Below are 20,356 nucleotides of genomic sequence, written 5' to 3'. Positions count from 1 at the left end.
GTAGGCAGAGGGAACCTGGGAACCTAGTGTGAAGACATTGAAAAATAAAATTTATCATTAAAGTATTACATACTAATAATATCAATAACTTCTTGCTATCTTTACACAAGTTTTATAGCTAAACAGAGTAGTTAAATGCAAACTATTACTGATTAGATAAAAAAGGTACTTTCAAGTCACGCTACGATGAACACTTATAAATACACCTACATTATGAAAAAGCTATTAAAAAATCAACAATGTATGGATATTTTAAAAATATTTAAGATCTGGAGGCCAGTCGTGGTGCAGGGGCACCGTGTAGTAGACGCGACTGGTCGTGGATTCGATTTCGACTCGTGGAAATAAAACATTTAATATTTTCATTTCTCCGCTCTGGTCTCGACGCGCGGCGTTGAGTTCCACCTCTCAACACGCAATGCCTTCGAAATTCAACGGAAAGTGCCTACCCTTCTACATGCGAGTTACAGCGTACGAAGGTTTAAGATCTCCATTCAGGGAATGAATAATTTTTATTTCCGCGCCCTATTTATCATTCAATGCCTAGAATTAGGGCTTAAAGATAGAGTACGGAGTGTTCTAACACTAAGTAATCCCTGACTACCAGTGATATAGTTTCAAACTAATGTTTAAAGTAGCATTTATGTTATCTTAACTTGAATCACATTCCACGTGCAGGACGGCCGTGACCCGATCGCGAATGCTGACGTCAAACAGCATACTGAACTGTTACAAGGAATATGTCTTACTTTAACATTCTTTTTTTATCGGAGTTTAACAAAGTGTTATAACACTGTGGTTGCAACATTTTCTCTTCCTATCCTGCTATATGCGGGAAACAGCGTGAAGCCTTAAAATAAATTATTCACGCTGATCCTTTCTGAATTAAATAAATATGTAGATATGTAATGAGGAAAAAATAATAAATATGTCTAAGAAAATCCATGGATCCACAAAAATAATAAAAATCAAACCTATAAACTAGTCCCTTATATTAAAAACACATAAAACAACCTATACACGAAATTTTCAATGTCATTCATATTGGCCTTACAATCGTTTATTCATTAATTTTATTGTTAAGAGCCACTTCATCGCTTGTAATGATGTAGCCCGAAGATTTGAAGATTTAAGACATTGACATTGTAAAATGAATCTTATTTTCTAACAAAATAGTAGACATTCGATGTCTCTAATATTCTTGTGACATTATAGACGTTATAGTGAAGTAATAAGAGTGAAGTAAACTTTACGTGTGGCCCGCTACGTCGATGCTTAATGCGCGCATTTAACAATAAAACAATTGTATATTTTATGTTTAAGGTATTAATATGGATATACCTTTTGTAGGTTTGGTATTTGGATCTTCCAAATCTGATAAAAATACATGTCTTAAACGTCGTATAAAGTTAAGATAAGTTAGATATTATGTATAAGAATATTTAACGAAAAAATGGTTTATTTCAAAATTAGGTCAAAGTCAAGAAAATTATAGAAGATTTTTAATTCTTTGCAATATAAACAATCTATGCTACAATAGTAATCGATCAACACAATTTAATTATATTTTTTTCAGCTTTAATTTGTATCCTGCACATAACAGAATAGTCAAGGATACCTGGAAACCTAGTGTTAGGACACTCTGCCTATCCTGATGCGGATTTAGATAAGTAGTACAAGACGTATATGAGAACAAATTAATTGTGAATAGAAAATCCACTCTACCCACTCAAATATTATGTTTCCAAACCAAAAAAAAATAATAAATGAACAATACTTACAAGCCATATCCATACTTTTAGTCTTATGATAAATACATTAAGTATAAATTTTATAAGGCCATTAAAATTAGGGCGGTCGGGCCTCGAGCAAATTGTTGAAGCGGCTTCAAAGAGCACCGCCTAATCAATTGCCTCTGCTCCGAAGAAAAATGTACTAACTATAATAACAATTAACAAACATAAGCTTTTATTTTATTTATTTATATTTATATGCAATTTTGTATATTATATTGTAGATGGATATGCAAAATTTAGGTTTATTTGTGTTTTTTTTGTTGTTTGTATTCTATACTTTTTTCTGCTTCACGTCGTATCCCGCACACAGCGTTGGATTAGCTTTGACCTGGAGTTAAGGCACTCCGGTTTCCACTTTCCGCGGAATTTACGGATGTGAGTGGCGGAATTTAACGCCGTGATTTGCCTTGACATCAGAGCGAACTCACTACCAGTCGCGTTTACAGTGACAATTGTACCCCTACGCCACTACTTGCCTCAAAAATATAGATGTCACAAATATACCAATCCATTAAAATGAAATCAATGAATACTTAAATTTTCATTCAATATCATTTTTCTAGTGAGTGGTAAGTTAAATTAAGACAGTAATTCATCATGGCAACAGTTTCCATCATCTAACCTCCATTATCTAAAATTCAGTCCATTAAAAACTGATGAGGATTCAAACCTATACCTACCAAATCAACTCCAGTTCCAGTTTCCATTTCCAACAGAACAGGAGCAGAAGGCAGGTGATGCCGACATTCTATCAACAATTAGTCGACTTAACTCGCAACTACGCTTTGTCCACCCAGTTAGCGAGGCCAGGCTAAGTGCTGGGTCCTTGTTAACTGCTTGGGTTAACAAGACGACCGATATGTTTACTCGCTGGTACAAGGAGCTGGGGTTTGTGGATGGTGTGTTTCATAAAATTCTGTCTATTTTTTATATTTTTTACGCTGTATTTCGTATTTAGTAGAGTAGGTGGGGATCCTGGGAACCTAATGTTGATATGTGCCGCATATAGCGTAAACCTAAAAAAGCAAGGAGCCTAAATTCTATTAAGTTACGTTCTTATAGAGGTACTTACATGGAAAATTTCCTACATTTTACTACTAAGTTAAATTAATATTATTAATTTAATTTAACTAAGTTAATTTTTGAATAATTTATTAATTTTTGCCTGTATCTTATATATTTATTTTTATAATTTGATTTTTTAATTTGAATTCAGATTTATTTTATTTACTTCTCAGGTCAAAAAAAATAACAGAATATTTATAACTTACTAACTTACTACATATCGCCCTAATAACGCATCATCTTATAACTTAAATCTAAAACAAGTATAGCAAACCTTAGCTGGCTTATCCAGATTTTTTGCCTATAATTCGTAGGGATCCGTTATAATTCGTACAATTTTAACAGAGTTTCTCGTTTATACGTGAAATAGCTAAGTTTTTTCCCGCTACTGTTACCATTTTGACATAGCCCTTCTGTTTGATTTGTAAATATTTAATATTTGACCTGGGACGACCGCGTCTAGCCTTTAATTTTTTGTTAGCTTCACGCTGTATCCCGCATACAGCAGGATAGGAAGAGGGAACTTAGTGATAAGACACTCCGTTCCCCACATTCTGCTGATTTTTTTTCAAGGCATTGAACTCAACGCCGGCCTTGGTGCTAGAAGGAAGAAATGCTAATATTAAGAAATAATAATTTATTCCCTGAAGTGGGGATCGAACCCCACAACCTTCGCATTACATCCTTATGTTCCTACACAACGACTGGCCTCATATATTTTTTGTCTATTTAAGTAAATAGCAACATTACGTGTATTTTTCATATCGATTATTACTTATAATTATAAAATTAAATATAATGACGTCAGATCTATTCCTAAGGTGTGATTAATCTCAACAGTCAGTTAAGTATTAGAAATAAATATTTGAAATATAAGTTAACATTATATTGTATTATCGTTTAACAACCACTTAGACTTTTTATGTCTAGAGACCCAGTTAGAAAAAATTAAAGTTTATCAGTTAAATTAAAAAATGGTGTAGATTTTTTTTTATATATTTAAAGTGTTATTCCACATTTAGGGAAGAAAAACACTTATTAAGGAAACGTATAAAAATTTGAACGTAGCGGAATTTGAACCCGCGGCTCTTTGGAAACCGTCCTAGCGCTGTGACCAGCGTTCTCATCGAGCTGAAGTGCTGATTGAACAGACACTTTAATAACTATTTTATTACATTATAGACAGAGAGATTTATTACTTATTAAAAAAGATCAAAAAAGAGAAGGATTATGTTTGCTTAATTCTTTTATTTTCAAATCTTTTTTAAAACTAATTCTAACTGAGGCGAAGTTTTCAAGCGAATTTATGATTTAATCAGAGACACCTTATTAAATACTCAAAACTAAGTTATTTCATAATATTGCTTAAATATATTTCCAAAGTCAAAAGCTTTGTTATAAGCATTGAAGGTCCAAAAAATTTAATTAAAAAATATAGCAAAATCCCAATGACAATTTTATAAAAGCAACTAGATCGTTTAGCGATAGCATTGTAAAAAGTGGTGTCATCCTAAGGCGATCTAAGGTAAATTTCGGTGTTTTTCATCTGTCCGCATTACCACGTATATGATAATTGATACGGCGGGTGCGCACCGCGACTGTCCAATATTCGACATACAGAATGATCGGTGGTCGAAAAAACTTATTAATTTATTAAAAAAAAAATAAGCAAAAAATAATTTATTTAATAATCATCTGTTTTATATTAAAAAAAAGTATTTTGTTAAAATCGTAGTATCGCAGTGATATAAGCTTGTGACTGTAATAGATAGTTGTGAGTTCGATTCCCACTCCAGGAAATGAATTATTATTTATTAAAATTTTCATTTCTTTCCTTTGGTAGCTAGGCAAAAGCGCGGCGTTGAGTTGCGCCACTCGACACGCTAAATCAAGAATTGGGCAGAAAGTGGCTCTGGCGTTAATTTTTACTATAGAATGTTGAAATTAAACTACCTTTATTTAAAAAAAAACATACCGTATAAAATTGTGTACACAGTTTAAGTAGAAATGTAAGTAAGAAATGTATCAGATGTGAACGCAAACACTCGCACGTGTTACTGTTACATCGATGCTACTTCCCTCAGATAGAAGCTTAAATAAACTAGTCCAAGAAATAAATAAAATATACAAATATGTATTAAATCACCTATGCAGGAAGCGTAGTACAAAAACACTCCGCTCCCCAATATCTATCGAATTTTAGAGGCAATGCGTGCTAAATGGCGGAACTAAACGCCGTACTTTGCCTCGATATGAGAGCGAAGAAATCCAAATATTAAAAAAATATTTTTTTTCAATGAGAATCGAACCTACAACCTATCACGCTGTGCCTGGACTAGCCTCAATATATACGAATGAAAATAATAAAAAATAAACCTGTAGGTATAGTCATAAAGCCTACTTCTCTGATAGCTATGCGATATCTCGACGATGTGTGGTGCGAGGTGGAAATAATTAATTGGAAGAAGAAAGGCGTGTAATGGAATCCTTCTGTGACCTTAATATTTATTAACATAGACAGCTATCGTTCAATATTTCAAGTGTTTTTTTTAGCTTCCCGCTGTATCCCGCATATATGAGGGCAGAGGGAAACGTTTCTCACTTTCCGCCGAATTTTCAAAGGAGTACCTGTTGAGTTGCGAAGCTCAACGCCGCGCTGTACCGTGGTGTCAGAACGAAGTAATAAAATTATATGTTAATAGTAATTTATCCTTTCTGAGTGGAAATTGAACCCAGAACGGTCGCGTTAATAGTCTAGCCTCTACACCCAATCACCTAAGTTAAAAGTACTAGAAAACAACGAATACTTTCTGAAATTCATTTAATATTTCTATAAAAAAACATTTTTATATTTTACACTAGATTAATTTAATTGAACACCTATTTAATTGAAATTATAACAAAATAATACATATAACATTAATAATAATATAACATAATATAGACAAAAATATTTTAAACAAACAATTCCAAGGAACATGTAACAAGGGAACTTCTGACGTCAAATACGCGAGTTTACCTAACACTATTGGTTTCACATGTTTGCGCAAACATGCACATGTGTCGTAGCGTAGGTCAATATAAATCATCAGTGGAGAATGCTATTTGACGTTTATATTTGCGTACTAATAATGTTTTTCTTCATTTATTGATCTCTTATGCTCAGTAGTAATATCGTGATTTTAGGTGGTAGTTCGATTATGGTAAGGCTAATAAGTTTATCGATTTTCATTTCTGTTTGCAGCAGCTGCTTCGTACTTGCACACATCCAATTTGACATGTCGATATTCTGGAAAATAAAAACGTGAAATGAATACTAAAATTTTTACTTTTAAAACTTTATTCTATAGGTTCGAAGACAAGTATATTTTAAATAGATAAATATAATTATACATCCATAGTAAAAGGTATTAAGGAATTTGGAGGCCACTCGTGGCACATGGGCACAAGCCTGCGACTATAAACACAACTGGTTGTAGGTTCGATTCTCACTTGAGAAAATGAAATATTTAACATTTTCATTTACGTGCTATAGTAAAGAAATAAAGCACGACGATGAATTTCGCTTCTCAACATGCAATGACTCCAGTATTCGGTGGAAAGTGGAGAACGGAGTATCTTAACACTAGGCTACCAGGACCTTCCCTCTGCCTACCCTGCTATGTGCATACAGGACAAAGTTGAAAAAAAAAACTGTATGACAATGTAATTAGCATAATAAAAAGAAAAAAAGGAAAAGTTTATTGCTAATCTCTCTTAACAAAAAGAAATATCATTCCAAACATAATTACTCATAATTTATTTTAATAGTCTACATATTACAACGGCCATTACTTACATAAGTAACTATATGGAACTTACGTTTCTTCTCGTCGCAGTTGTATTCATAGAGATCGCAATTATCATTAAACATACGTGATATGCCCAACGAGTCTTGGCCGCAAATCGGTACGAAGTCATGTTGGCACTGGTCAGCCATTTTACAAAAGTTTATCACCTATAAATATATGAATATTTAAAATTTTTACAAATGGACTAAAATTAAGTTATTAAACTAACTTAATTTTATTTCTTACAATTCTACAATTTTATCGGCTTTATTTAATTTTATTTAAATTTTAACACAGCTTTTATTTTAATTTTATTTTATTTTATTTTAACAGAAACATTTAACTAAAATCAATACGATTTTAGCCAGCACTCACAGGCTCTAAAGGAAAGAAGTAATCTTCAGCTTCGATTTCAACATGAGCCCAGACTTCAGTAGCATATTCTAAAATAATTATACCTGTAATAACATATAAATTGGAAATTAAAAAGGCAATTATAATTACTTAGAGAAAGTATAAAAAATGAACATAGCGGAATATAACCCACCCACCTCTAGGGAACAAAGGTTCTAAGTTTCTAACTGAAAAATTAAATGTTATATAGTCAAGCCTCAGGAAAGTTTATTTTTAGTAAAATATCCATTAATATATAGATTTTTTGTATAGAAATTGTATATATATATATATATATATATATAAAAGATATTATTAAATGTAAATTAACTTACTAATTAAAAGCCTCCTAAGTATCATAATCAACGACTAATCTAACAAACACTCGCCTAGGATCTAGTTTAGAATTGAATAGAAGTGTTTGTTCATAGTTCGACGTGAAACAGGAAGTTGTTGCAAAACATATGCCTTATGTAGAAATATATGTGGAGCAGTTGGTTATTATAGTACAGGAGTTAATAACATTTTCTTATATTTTGGTTTATAATTTATAATTATTCATACAAAAATGAAATATATAAAGTGTTTATAGAAAATCTTTATAATATTGTTAGATATCGGAAGCGGTTAGCGTTTTAAAAATAACACAATAAAAATACATACCGTCTATATGTTTTTAACGTACTCGGATAGAGGTTCCACGTAATTACAATAAGATACATGTATCACTCAATAACAACACTACACACTAGATACCTTCCAATCAGGGCTTCCGCCTACAAGCAACTGTTCCCGTTTGACTTCCACTGCTTTTATTGTCTTTTTCACCTAAATCTACCCACTCCTTAGACGAGTACGCTAACAATTTAATATTTAATATCTGTACACATGATGTAATATGTAATATTAATAATAAATCTAAAACATTTTAAAAATAAATTATACAAACTAATAGCGAAATAAAATAGTCAAATAATTTAGTCAAAATAAATTATGTTTCACTTTTTTATAAAACAACATTTTTTTTTTTAAATTAGCTGCATTTTCACCCGTACCCCTCACGTACGTAGATTTTTTTGACAATCTTACCCTTTAAATACGTTAAAAAGTCGCCTTTTCCAAAAAAACAAACCAAAAACAACACTAAAATGTTCCCAGCAGCTGACGTCATCATCGTCCAGCGCCATGCTAGCCACAACACGAGCTCATCGGATATTATCATTTAATAGATCAATACACCGGGATGTGGTGGAACATCATTATTCATTGTAAGTAAATACCTAATTTCATCTTCATAACACCTTTAAGTTTTCTTATTGTGTAAATTGATTGAGTAATTTTCTTAGTCAATAGAATAATCTATATCTAATATATGAGCTTTAAAAAAAGTATGGTATGTGTCTAATAATAGGCAATAATAGGTTCCCAGGTTCCCTCTGCCTGCTATGTGCGAGATAATAAGCAATTTTAATTATATAACCACGTGCGAATGGTTTGTAAATAAAATAATTTAATTTTGATATTTTTTTGCAATCGGCATGTCCTGTCAAATGTTAAATAAAAATAAAATACGGTTAAACAACATAGGCACAAGCATGTGACATGAACGTGTTGGTTCTGGATTCGATTCCCACTCGGGGTAATGAATTATTATTTATTCTGATATTAAGGCAAGCCGTGGCATGAAGTGTTTTAACACTAGGTTTCTTCAACCTACCCTACAATTTAAAGGAAACAGTGTGAAAGTGAAAAAAACTTTAAATATATATTTAAATAACGCCAAAATTGCAAAACCTGTAATACAAATCCTCGTATGAAATAATCGACTTACATATTATGCAAATCTCGACAACATCTCCATATCGATTAATTATTAATTCAAATATTCATATTATAATATCGATATAATTAAATAAGTATTACCAGAACAAGTCACATTCCTATTTCAAATTAATTATATATAATTACCTCATCATTAGTATTCTAATAAAGTAAGAGGTGGATCTCGAGTGGTCCTGTCTGCGAAACCCTCATAGCTATTTGAATATGTAATAGCGATTTTGTTTTCAATTAAAAGCAATTTCTCTTATATTTATTACTGTTCACGCTGTATCCCGCACACAGCGGGGTGGCCAGAGGGAACCTAATGTTAAAACACTTCGCGTCCCATTTTCCTACGAATTCTGTAGGCATTGTTTGTTTGGCCGAAATCGGAATTCACGGCCGGGTTTTTACTTGTTACCGGAGCGAAAAATATATTATTTTCTTCGAGTGGGAATCGAACCCAATATACTGCGTTAACAGTCGCATGGGTATACCTCAAAGAAAATTTAGCCTCATACCTAATATATTATAACTAACACTAGAAATAAACTTCCATAATTAATTACAACCAAATATTCACATAAAATTAATAAATAACTATTAAAATTTGCATTTCACATGCATGACATATTTAAATCGATTAAAATCGTAGCAGAATCGATTATATTTCACTCGGATATTGCATACTAAGAATTATTTACAGCCGCGTAAACATATCTCGGGATTGCGTTATATAATTAATACGTTAATTTTAAATTTTCTATTTACATAATCGATATTTCAGATATATTATGGGCTATCCTCATTTTGCCAATATGCTGTCATCTTCCGGAGTACGCGTCTACACCGTCTGTAAGAATATTGTGTAATTTGTGTTTACGGTATACCGAATACAGCAGGGAAGGCAGAGGGAACCTTATGTTAAGATACTCCGTAACCCACTTTCTTCTTTCAACGCTTTACCAGTTTTACCAAAGCGAAGAATTTAAAATATCTATAAAGAATTATATTGAGATTATTTAATATATTTGTATTCATATTTGAAACAAATAATTATGTTGTTGTTTATAAAATAAAAAGTTTTACATTTTTCCCGTATATGTGCAGTGTTTCTTCACTCCGTGGCGAGTGGTGAGACAAAGCGCGGCGTTGAGTTCCACCACTCAACACGCAATGCCTCTAGTATTCGGTGAAAAATGTGGAACGAAGTGTATTAACACTAGGTTCCCTCTGCCTGTATGCGGGATACAGCGTGAAGCTGGTTTAATTATTTTTTATATAAACAACAATAACTTAGCGAAAACTTTACCTGAATACGTATCTATTAATAAATTATGATGTAATAATATCTTATGAGCTTATTAATATGGATATTGCAATGATATATTTATTAATAAATGCGAGTCCTATGATGCAATTGACCTTAGAGACGAAGATAAATTAGAGATAATCCATACCTATATTATAAAATCGAAAGTAACTCTGTCTGTCTGTCTGTCTGTCTGTCTGTCTTTTACGCAATCAGGGCCAAACCGCTAATTTAATTGTGATAAAATACTCATATAGAGATACTTGAGGGTCTCGGGATGATCATAGGATACTCTTTTTTCTCATATTTGTAATATTTTCGATATATACCAATATATTAAAATAATTAATTTGCCATGCAATTTATTCCGCCATGTTAATAACAACCGTCGTTGCTAAGCAACGATATGCAAAGTTTGTTGTTAGAAAACGTCACCCAAAATGAACTTGCTTAATAACGCATCTCTCTATTGAAAACTAAAAATAATTTCATAAATATATTTAATAAATATTAGTATAGTTCAAGCGGGCGTAGCCGCGTTCGGGTCCACTAGTAAGATTATAAATGATTTTCCATAGAGTAACATGGTTACTTATGTCAGTATCTGTGGGTATTTCTTATACGTTTCTTATAAGTAAGCAATCTGGGTAACCTATCTATGGCGAATAAACAACAAATTATAATAGACAATAGCTTTATTGTTTATCTTGTGTAAAATGTGGAGAGAATTTAATAATAAATCACTCCGTTTTACACTTTGCTCGTTTCAACTTATATATACTTCACTGACAAATTATTTATTTTTAGTCAACTTTCTTCCGAACAATTGTTAGATACTTCCACTACACCTAAAAGCGCTACGATTTTTTTTTAAATCAAGCTTTATTTATGTTGTAAAAAATTAACTTAATATTTAGTTCTTATATAACAGAAAAGCATAAAAGGTTTAAGTTTTTATATAAAAAAATATAGAGTTACGGTCATGTAAAAATAATCTATTATTTTCTGTTCTACAAAATGCTTAGAATAGATTTGATTAAGATTGAGAAAAATCGTATAGATACTTATATACAAATTTATATATAATTGTAATTATAGCATTTTTATAATAAACACTAGCGGCCCGTTCGCGGTTTCACCCGCGTGAACTATGTTATTATTAATTTCTGTCTCCATTACTACGTCATAGTGACGTCTATGCAAAATTTGAGACTCCTAGCATTTGTAGTAACGAAGTTTCATACAAACTTTCGACCCCAAAAACAACCCCTTAGAAGTCGAATATTGCAAATTCCCGTCTTAGCGAGCACCTACGTCCTATAAGTAACTCCTATGCAAAATTTGCGATTCCTAGCACTTATAGTTACTGAGATTTCGTGATGAGTGAGTGACCTTTCGATTTTATATATATAGATAAAATTAACACAATTAAAACAATATGAATCCAAAATTTGAAGAGTTCCTAAGCTATGATGGTTTTACCATATTTATTTCTTCTTACAGAATAAGATAGACCAGTTCTGCAGTCTGGCTGACACCTGCATCCACGACACCATACCAATATGTGGCAGGATGGGGGACGACAAACGGACGTTTTTAGATCTGTGCGATTTACTTGAGTTTGCTTGTGATACTAACCAAAGTATGTAAAAGTATTTTTTTTTAAACATTTTTTTTAGATTAAGACTTTTTTTTATTCTCTAACAACCGAGGACAGTTCTCTATGTTATAGTAGAGTAATGCAGGCATTTTGTAATGAATGACAAAACTTCATTCCACGCAATGTCTTACCAGATCGGGGAAGTTGAAGTAAAATTCCCCCAAGTGGGAATCGAATCTACAACCACTGCTATTACAGTTAGATGTGTGATGTACATTTTTAATTATCTCTGAAAGACAATAACAAATTAATTTCATCGATTCTCGTAAACCTTTCTTTTATTTAATTAATCCAAATAAGATTTATTTTCTTATGAATGTATTTGTATTAAGATTTTTTTAATTAAAATGGAATTTAAGCAAGAACGAGCCAAAAATTGGGGACGGCAGTGTCTTAATGGGGAACAGAATGTCTTAATCTTAACACAAGGTTTCTAGGTTAACTCCTCCTATATACAACATACAGAGTGAATGCAGTTTCAAATTCTTCTTTTACAGTTTATGTACACGTTGACGATATGCCTGGATGTCCAAATCGAAGTAAATAAAATAATATTTATTAAAAAAAATCACTTTTATTAAAAACCAACATGTACTAAAAGTCTAAACTTAACTTGCCCTGAACTTTGACCCAGAGATAGTAAATATATTTAAAAAGTAAGAATATATTTTCATCTATCAAAATATTGATGATTTCACAATATGTCTCAAATATTTACTATTTAAAATAAAATATTATTGATGTTAATGGCGACCCTATTCATTGTCTAAGAAATTACATAGATTTAAATTAATTGTGAAATATTTTAAAAGCAACTGTAAAGATTGCAACTATGAAGGAGTTTGACACCAGAGGCACAGGTTCAATTCCCACTCGAGGGAATGAATTATTATTTATGAATATTTGAATATTTGAAAGCCCGACGTTGAGTCCCACTATTCTATACGAAGTGCCTCCAGCGAAAAATGGGGAACAGAGTGTCTTAACACTAAGTTCCCTCTGTCTAATCTCCTGTGTGTGAAACTGATAAAAAAACTATAAAGAAAAGTCAAAGGCAAACCTAATTATAACGAAGCGAGATCATACGCGTACAAACTTTTTGTGCAAAAAATATCTTTACTTAAATATGTGTTTAAGTGCCATTACCGTAATGCCTGTCTGACCCGAAGTAGAACGAGATGGACATATTGCAATGTGGAGAGGTGTGACAGAGACGGGAATAGTGAAGGCTGAGCGGTAACAGGTTGGGGTAAGTATGGCGAGCGGTAAGGTACCAGACATTTTTATAATGCAACTGCAACTTAACTGGAGTTTAATCTACTGTTTCAATATTATGCATTACGATAACAGATTAAACTTCAGTTTAGTTTAATATAGAGGAATTTAAAGTATTTCTTGGCAATTATTTACAAGTAGTTACATTTATGGATAATTAAGAAATATATTTTTTTACGTTTTCACTCTATTATTCGTATTAGATAACTCTTGTATAGAAGGTTGTTCTTACCTTTAAATGTCAATATTACGACGAATATTCTAATGTTTTTAAGTATTTAAATAAAAAAAAAACTGATTTTTACTATATAACTCAAAATTATAAACATATTAAAAAAAACCTAATTTTTAAAGACAACTATAATAAGTCAAACTAATTATTAATAATATTATAATTATTAAACTGCACTGCGTGTTAGAACTACCCTCTTCGCCCGTGAGAAAGCTACAATTTGAACAAGGCATAATTACCGGGGGCATTAAATCGGCCCGCCCGCGCCCGCCGATTCCGTTGATGCCGGTTTCGGGACAGGTGGAATTAGGGGTCAAGGACAGAGGTCAAGGTGCTGGTCTCTGGAGAAAGCTTTGCAAATTGAAATTTTACGTTGTTTTGTATAATTTTTACAATTATTTACTAAAAGTAAGAGTAGTGAATTCGAATTATTATGAAATGAACTTTATTGTTTAAGGAAATTAAAATATAAAATATTTAATTTCGTCGAGTGGGAATCGAACCCACAACCTGTCACGTTTACGTCCTCTTTTTATTGATTATGGTCTTTATATTTACTCTAAATAGCAGAATAGGCAGAGAAAACTTAGAGTTAAGACACTTTGCCTTGTTACCAGAGTGAAGAAATGAAAATATTAAGAAATAATTATTAATTCCAAGTGCAAATCAAACTGACAACCGCTGCGTTAAACGTCGCACGCTTGTGCAACACAGACAAATATCAAAGACACTCTCTCTATCTACATGAGTTAAGATGAAAAACAATAACAAATATAAACTATAAAATGACATGAAAATACTATTGCAGACACAGAATTATTTAAAAAGAAATAATTTTATAGATTTTAAAACAAAAACAAAACAATTAGGTCAAATAAAATTTTGTTTTTTAATATGTACGTTTAATAGTTTTTATTAGTTTCAAAAAAAGAGACATTGTAATAAATGCTTGTAATTTTTATAAACAATTTTAAGTTCCCATTAGGAACCTACTATATCGTTAAAAACTTTTTATATCTTAAGACCAATAGCTTATAATTTTTAACTTTATCTTTCTTAATATATAAACACATCTTCCAAGAACTCTACAGTGTGTTGTTAAAATTGCATTGAATTTTTATAATTAATTCAATAGAAAATAATTCTTATACTAAAGAAATAAGACTTATATTGCAACTTTTTGCAATTTTTACCCTCAGACGAGATAAGCTGCACATTAGGTTAACTTTTAAAAATGACGAGGGCCCTTAAATTAGTGATTATATTATAAATAGCTATAGATATCCTGAAAGTAATATAGCCTTCGTTAGTTTTATAAAAATAAAAATGAACCTAATGTACTTCACTAATGAACAAAGATCAACTTAGTTTTTCTTCAGTTTCATGCTGAATCCCGTACACAGCGGGATAGTCAAGGGAATTTAGTGTTGAGACACTCCGTTCCTCATTTGCCGCCAAATTCTGGAGACATTGCGTATTGAGGTAAAATATTATGATTTATTTTCATTTTCATTTCCTCGAGTTCGAACCTGAACCCACTGCCAGTCACGCACTTGTCCTTAATGACTAGCCTCAAAAAATAGAAAAAAATACCTCAAAAACAACATTTTCAGCGCAATCTAGATATCTTCACCCAAAAATAACCAAACCTGGTCTACATTCCCCGTACTGCGTACAGTGCGATACGACCTTATCACAACCATCGGCTAGCCTAATAACCCGTCGGGCCCTTTGTCTATTGTTTACATTGGGGTGCCCTACGTGATTGTGTAAGTCACGCCGGCACCTTTGCCGGGACCTCCCCGTTGTTATTCTTAAATACGTCGTCGTTGAGGCGAATGACGCGACAGGGTGCTCGGGTTAATTAGCTTTGTATTAAGAGGAATGTTTCCAGATATTATTATTGAAATAATTAATTATTTTGAAACTGATGTAGGTAGTTTAAAAAGATAAATTTAATTCAAAATATGTCATACTATTAATCGATTAACAAATATTTCAACAAAGAAATCGTATTAAGTTAACATCTTCATTCAATGAAAGAAACTTTGATATATTAAAGAAATGCGAATCAAAAACAAAATAAATTTTCTAGGTACAATAAAAAATAAAATACTAAAGTATATAAAAATAATAAGCTTTTAATCATTTTCAAATGTTTCTCATACAAAAAAGCACACGCTGTATAACAGGCACAGGGTGCGCACGCGCACGTGGCGCAGTTTAACTTGCGCGTGAGTGGTGCGCTAATGACCCTGTGTCACTCGACCCGCGGCCGCCGCGCCGCCCGGACGTCACCGAGACTTTGAAACGCCGAAAAATGAAAAAATCGGCCCTTTTTTGATATCACCTTATTAAGAATCTAGGTGTAAAGCTTCCTTCCCATTAGTTACTTTGAGATATTTATTAGTCAATGTAAAAAAAGCTTTGACACTTTTGAGTTTTTCCCACTATTCTATGTTTATAACGATGTATGCGATAAAATGAAAATTTTACGTTAATATTTCATAAGGCTTAATATACTTAGTTTTTGAGATCAAATAAATTTATTATTTTTAAAAAAAATCAGCTTCACGCTGTATCCCGCACACTGCAGGGTAAACAGAGGGAACCGAGTGTTAAGACACTCCGTTCCCCGCTTTCTGGAGAATTCTGGAAGCATTGCGTGTTGAGTGGCAGAAATCAACCTCTATACCACAGCGAAGAAATAGAAATATAATTGGGGCCAGTCGTGGTGCAGGGGCACTAAGTGTGACTGTAATACCGAGTGGTTTGTGGGTTCGATCCCCATTCCAGGAGACGATATTTTTATTATTCTATATACATTATAACATTTTTTTATAAGAAACGGTATAGGAAAAGAACTCATTCCTTTTTTCCTTATTCCTTTTCATTCGTACAATCGCGGATATAATAATTAAATCATATTTATATTTTAAGATGTTTATAAACTCAGTTCGATCTTAATTCATGATTCACAGTTGCATCTACGCGGACATCCTGTTCATACTTTTTGTATATTTTAATTACGCACGTATACTTACTTGCGTATGAGGCAATGGGAGATTAGAGGTCAAATATACATGTTTTACATTTTAATCTGAGTCAGTTACTAGTGTGGTGGGGAGAATTGGGGAAGGCCTAGTCCAGCAGTGGACAAAAGATGGCTGTTGATGATGATGATGATGATGAAGTTACTAGTTCTTTTTGTATTCAGGAGAGGGGAACCTAGTTTTAAGTTCCGATCCTCGTTTTCAGCAGAATTCTGTAGGCATTGAGTGTTGATTGATGAAACTTAACTTATAACCAGCGCTTAACCTCGAAACGAGAGCAAAGAAATAAAATATTTAATTTTTCATTTAATCTAGTGGGAATCGAACCCACAATCCTGCATGAATGGTTACGAGTTCGATCCAGCAAAAATAAAACATTTTTTGTAATTACCTGTGAAAACTTAATACGGAATTGGAAAATGGATAATTAATTATTATTTGTTTTTATTTATTTATTCATATAAATCTTAACCTAATACAATAAATAATAAATAGTGGATTTTTTAAATATTTTTTATATTTATGTAGGTAATATATTATTGCTTGCTAATCTTTTTTACCTTCCAACTAAACAATTCTAAGATTTTAAATCTTTGTATATTCCAAAATAATTAACTCTACAAGCAATAATAATCTAAAAACAAAGTACAGAGTATAAAAGTATAATAAACTCTTAACAACTTTCTAATGTTTCTCATACAAAAAGCTTACGCTGTATTACAGGCGAAGAGTTTTTATAGTTCATAGGTTTATATATCTACAGTTATACTGTATATAGGTATTGCATTCTACCTAAATAAATAATAAAATAAATGATAAAAAGTATAAACCTCGAATAACTATGGAAATGTAAAAGGAAAAATAAAATATATAGAAATATATTTCCGAGTATTATCTGTTTATACATCGTTATTTTATGATATCTTTAATTATATATATTAAAATATAATAATCTAAACATGAGTGAGCCGTCGTAGCACAGGGACATAAAAGCCACAAGTTCGCGGTTGGTGGTTCGATATCCGCGAGAAAATGAATTATATTATTATAATAAATACATAGAATAAAATATGTTTTCATTTGATGAGGTTTTTCCTACAAATGTGCATTCATAAGTTTTCTTTTTATAATTATAATTTTTTGTTACTTTTGTATTATATTTTTCATACAATAATTAACCAATCAGACACAAGATGTTTGATGGATCTACCGACTCCTAAGTCATTTAAATTATATTTAACACTATCGGCCCGCTTGCGGTTTCACTCGCGTGAACTATGTTATTATTAATTTCTGTCTCCATGACTACGTCCTAGTGACGTCTATGCAAAATTTGAGACTCCTATCATTTGTAGTAACGAACTTTCATACAAACTTTTGACCCCAAAAACAACCCCTTAGAAGTCGAATATTGCAAATTCCCGTCCTAGTGAGCACCTTCGTCCTATAAATAACTCCTATGCAAAATTTGAGATTTCTAGCACATGTAGATTCTGAGATTTCGTGATGAGTGAGTGACCTTTCGATTTTGATTATGATTTGATATTGTATCGGGTTACTATACTCATATATTTTTGACAATAAATTTTCATTTCATTTCATTATTTATTAATATTTTTATTTCTCGGCTCTGGCACCAAGGCAAAGCTCGGCGTTAAAAATTCGACGGAAAGTAGAGAGAGCCTACCCTGCTGTGTGCAGTACAATGTAAACTTAAATCCTAAGCATATTATTAATTCAAATATATATCTCTAAATTAATCTATATATATAAAAGGACTTGTCCTCACTGACTGAGGTAAGACGCGCGCACAGCCGTAACCGCTGATGGTAGAAACGTGGAATTTGGACAGATGTTTACTTTCGTAATCTGGACATCCACTAAGAAGGGATTTTGAAAAATTTTAACCCTAAAGGGATGAAATAGGGGTTCAAAGTTTGTATGGAAAAAAAATTAAATCGGCACCGCTTTTTCTAAAATTTGAAATTTAGATTTTTAAAAGTATTTAATTGAACACGTGTTTCATCGTTTTCTAGAATTCACCCCCTAAGGTGCCAATAAGGGGTTGAAAGTTTGTATGGGAAAATTCTTAAATCGCTACCGATTTTTATAAAATTTGAAATTCAGACTCTTAAACGTATATAATTAAACACATGTTTCATTGTTTTCTAGAATTCACCCCCTAAGGGTACCAATAAGGGGTTGAAAGTTTGTATGGGAAAATTCTTAAATCGCTACCTATTTTATAAAATTTGATATTTAGACTCTTAAAAATATTTAATTGAACATATGTTTCATGGTTTTCTAGAATTCACCCCCTAAGGGTGCAAATAAGGGGTTGAAAGTTTGTATGGAAAAATCTTTAAATCGCCACCGATTTTTATAAAATTTGAAATTTAGACTCTTAAAAATATTTCATTGAACACATGTTTCGTGGTTTATTAGAATTCACCCCTAAATACGCAAGCGAAGCTGCGCGCGTCCGCTAGTTGAATTATAAAATTGATAAAGTAGCCTTAAAACATTTTTATAGCTTCATGCTGTTTTCTAAACATAGCAGGTTGTCGCAAGGGAAACTTGGGAACCTCTTGTTAGGAAAGTGTTCTTTGATATTTTATAAATCCTTTTTACTTAATATAATGTAGAGAAAACAAGTAAAATCTATTTCTTTATACCAAGATAGTTTATTTCAATATTAAAGATTGATTGGCTCGTCCCCATTAGTTGTGAGATTACAGTAATCGTGAGTAACGCGGGAGCCGGCCGCGGGCGACGCTTCTTAAAACTTTTGTTTTTTTCTGTTATTTTTAAACACATTTTAAAACCCTTATTTTCTTTTATTACATTTTATAAGATGTTAATGTCATCGTTTTATTTTCGGTACGTGACGGTTGTTGGTTCAAATCTCGTAGGAGAACTTTTAATCTTCTATATATATAAAATCGAAAGGTCACTCACTCATCACGAAATCTCAGAAACTACATGTGCTAGGAATCTCAAATTTTGAATAGGAGTTATTTATAGGACGTAGGTGCTCGCTAAGACGGGAATTTGCAATATTCGACTTCTAAGGGGTTGTTTTTGGGGTTGAAAATTTGTATGAAACTTCGTTACTACAAATGCTAGGAGTCACAAATTTCGCATGGACGTCACTTATAGGACGTAGGTACTCATGGAGACAGAAATTAACAATAACATAGTTCACGCAGGCGAAGCCACGGTCGGGCCGCTAGTATAATTATAAAATGAAGTTAGGTATTACCAAGTTTTTTTTAATAAAGCACGTCGTTGTCTTAACCGTCACGGGACGGCTGGACTCAACCCATTTCTTCGAACGGCGATCGAATCCAAAACCATTGCAATTACAGCCAGATCACCAATTTCATTCTCTACTTTCTATTTATAATAAAATACTATAATATGCTGAAAAAGATTGATGGCTTCGACTGGATGCGGAAGGCGGAGGATCGGGAGCTTTAGCGCACCCTGGAAGAGACCTATGTCCAGCAGTGGACCCGAAAAGGCTGATTTGATGATGATGATTCTGACTATAATATGGGTCTGACAATTAGGTGATGACATTGAATCGAATGTATCTTTTTCTAATAACAAATGCCTCAATTCTCGAAGTACCATATTTCGACCTAAGCTTTCAAACATAATTCATATTTACTTTCAATATATAATTATCGAAAACATATAATATCATAACAACTTCATTATTTTAATTATAAGCTACAATACATATCTACAAGTACATACGAGTATACATTAAAGAAATAAAACTCACACAAAAACAGGTTCCAAAGAACTGCCTCATTAAAATCTAATTAACTCGAGAACTCATATCTAGATACATTGCACATGAGGACGACGAGCTAGAGTTAAGTATCAATAACTGTCATTACTTACAAAACTT

General features: G+C 32.2%; 2 protein-coding genes across 2 annotated transcripts; one reads left to right on the top strand and one right to left on the bottom strand.

The window, feature by feature from the left end:
• Positions 1 to 5,744: 5,744 nt before the first annotated feature.
• On the bottom strand, positions 5,745 to 7,235 carry LOC146536213 (uncharacterized). The gene is made up of 3 exons (XM_085190446.1): positions 7,067 to 7,235; positions 6,723 to 6,858; positions 5,745 to 6,150 (listed from the first exon to the last, which is right to left on the bottom strand). Exons 2-3 carry the CDS (start codon positions 6,838 to 6,840, stop codon positions 6,080 to 6,082), a joined length of 189 nt encoding a protein of 62 aa, XP_085046572.1. The 5' UTR covers positions 6,841 to 6,858; positions 7,067 to 7,235; the 3' UTR covers positions 5,745 to 6,079.
• A 1,092-nt stretch (positions 7,236 to 8,327) lies between these two features.
• Positions 8,328 to 12,424, top strand: LOC146536212 (uncharacterized). Its single transcript, XM_085190002.1, has 4 exons — positions 8,328 to 8,352; positions 9,693 to 9,760; positions 11,721 to 11,859; positions 12,375 to 12,424. The coding sequence occupies exons 1-4, from the start codon at positions 8,328 to 8,330 to the stop codon at positions 12,422 to 12,424; spliced, it is 282 nt and encodes a 93-aa protein (XP_085046128.1).
• The last annotated feature ends 7,932 nt before the right edge of the window (positions 12,425 to 20,356 follow it).

The sequence above is a fragment of the Heliconius melpomene genome, chromosome 9 (assembly GCF_056956725.1).
Source record: "Heliconius melpomene rosina isolate 202511_hmr_F chromosome 9, ASM5695672v1, whole genome shotgun sequence".
NCBI classification, from domain to species: domain Eukaryota; kingdom Metazoa; phylum Arthropoda; class Insecta; order Lepidoptera; family Nymphalidae; genus Heliconius; species Heliconius melpomene.
The sequence above is the reverse complement of the archived record's forward strand: the minus strand, read 5'-3'. Positions and strand labels throughout refer to the sequence as shown.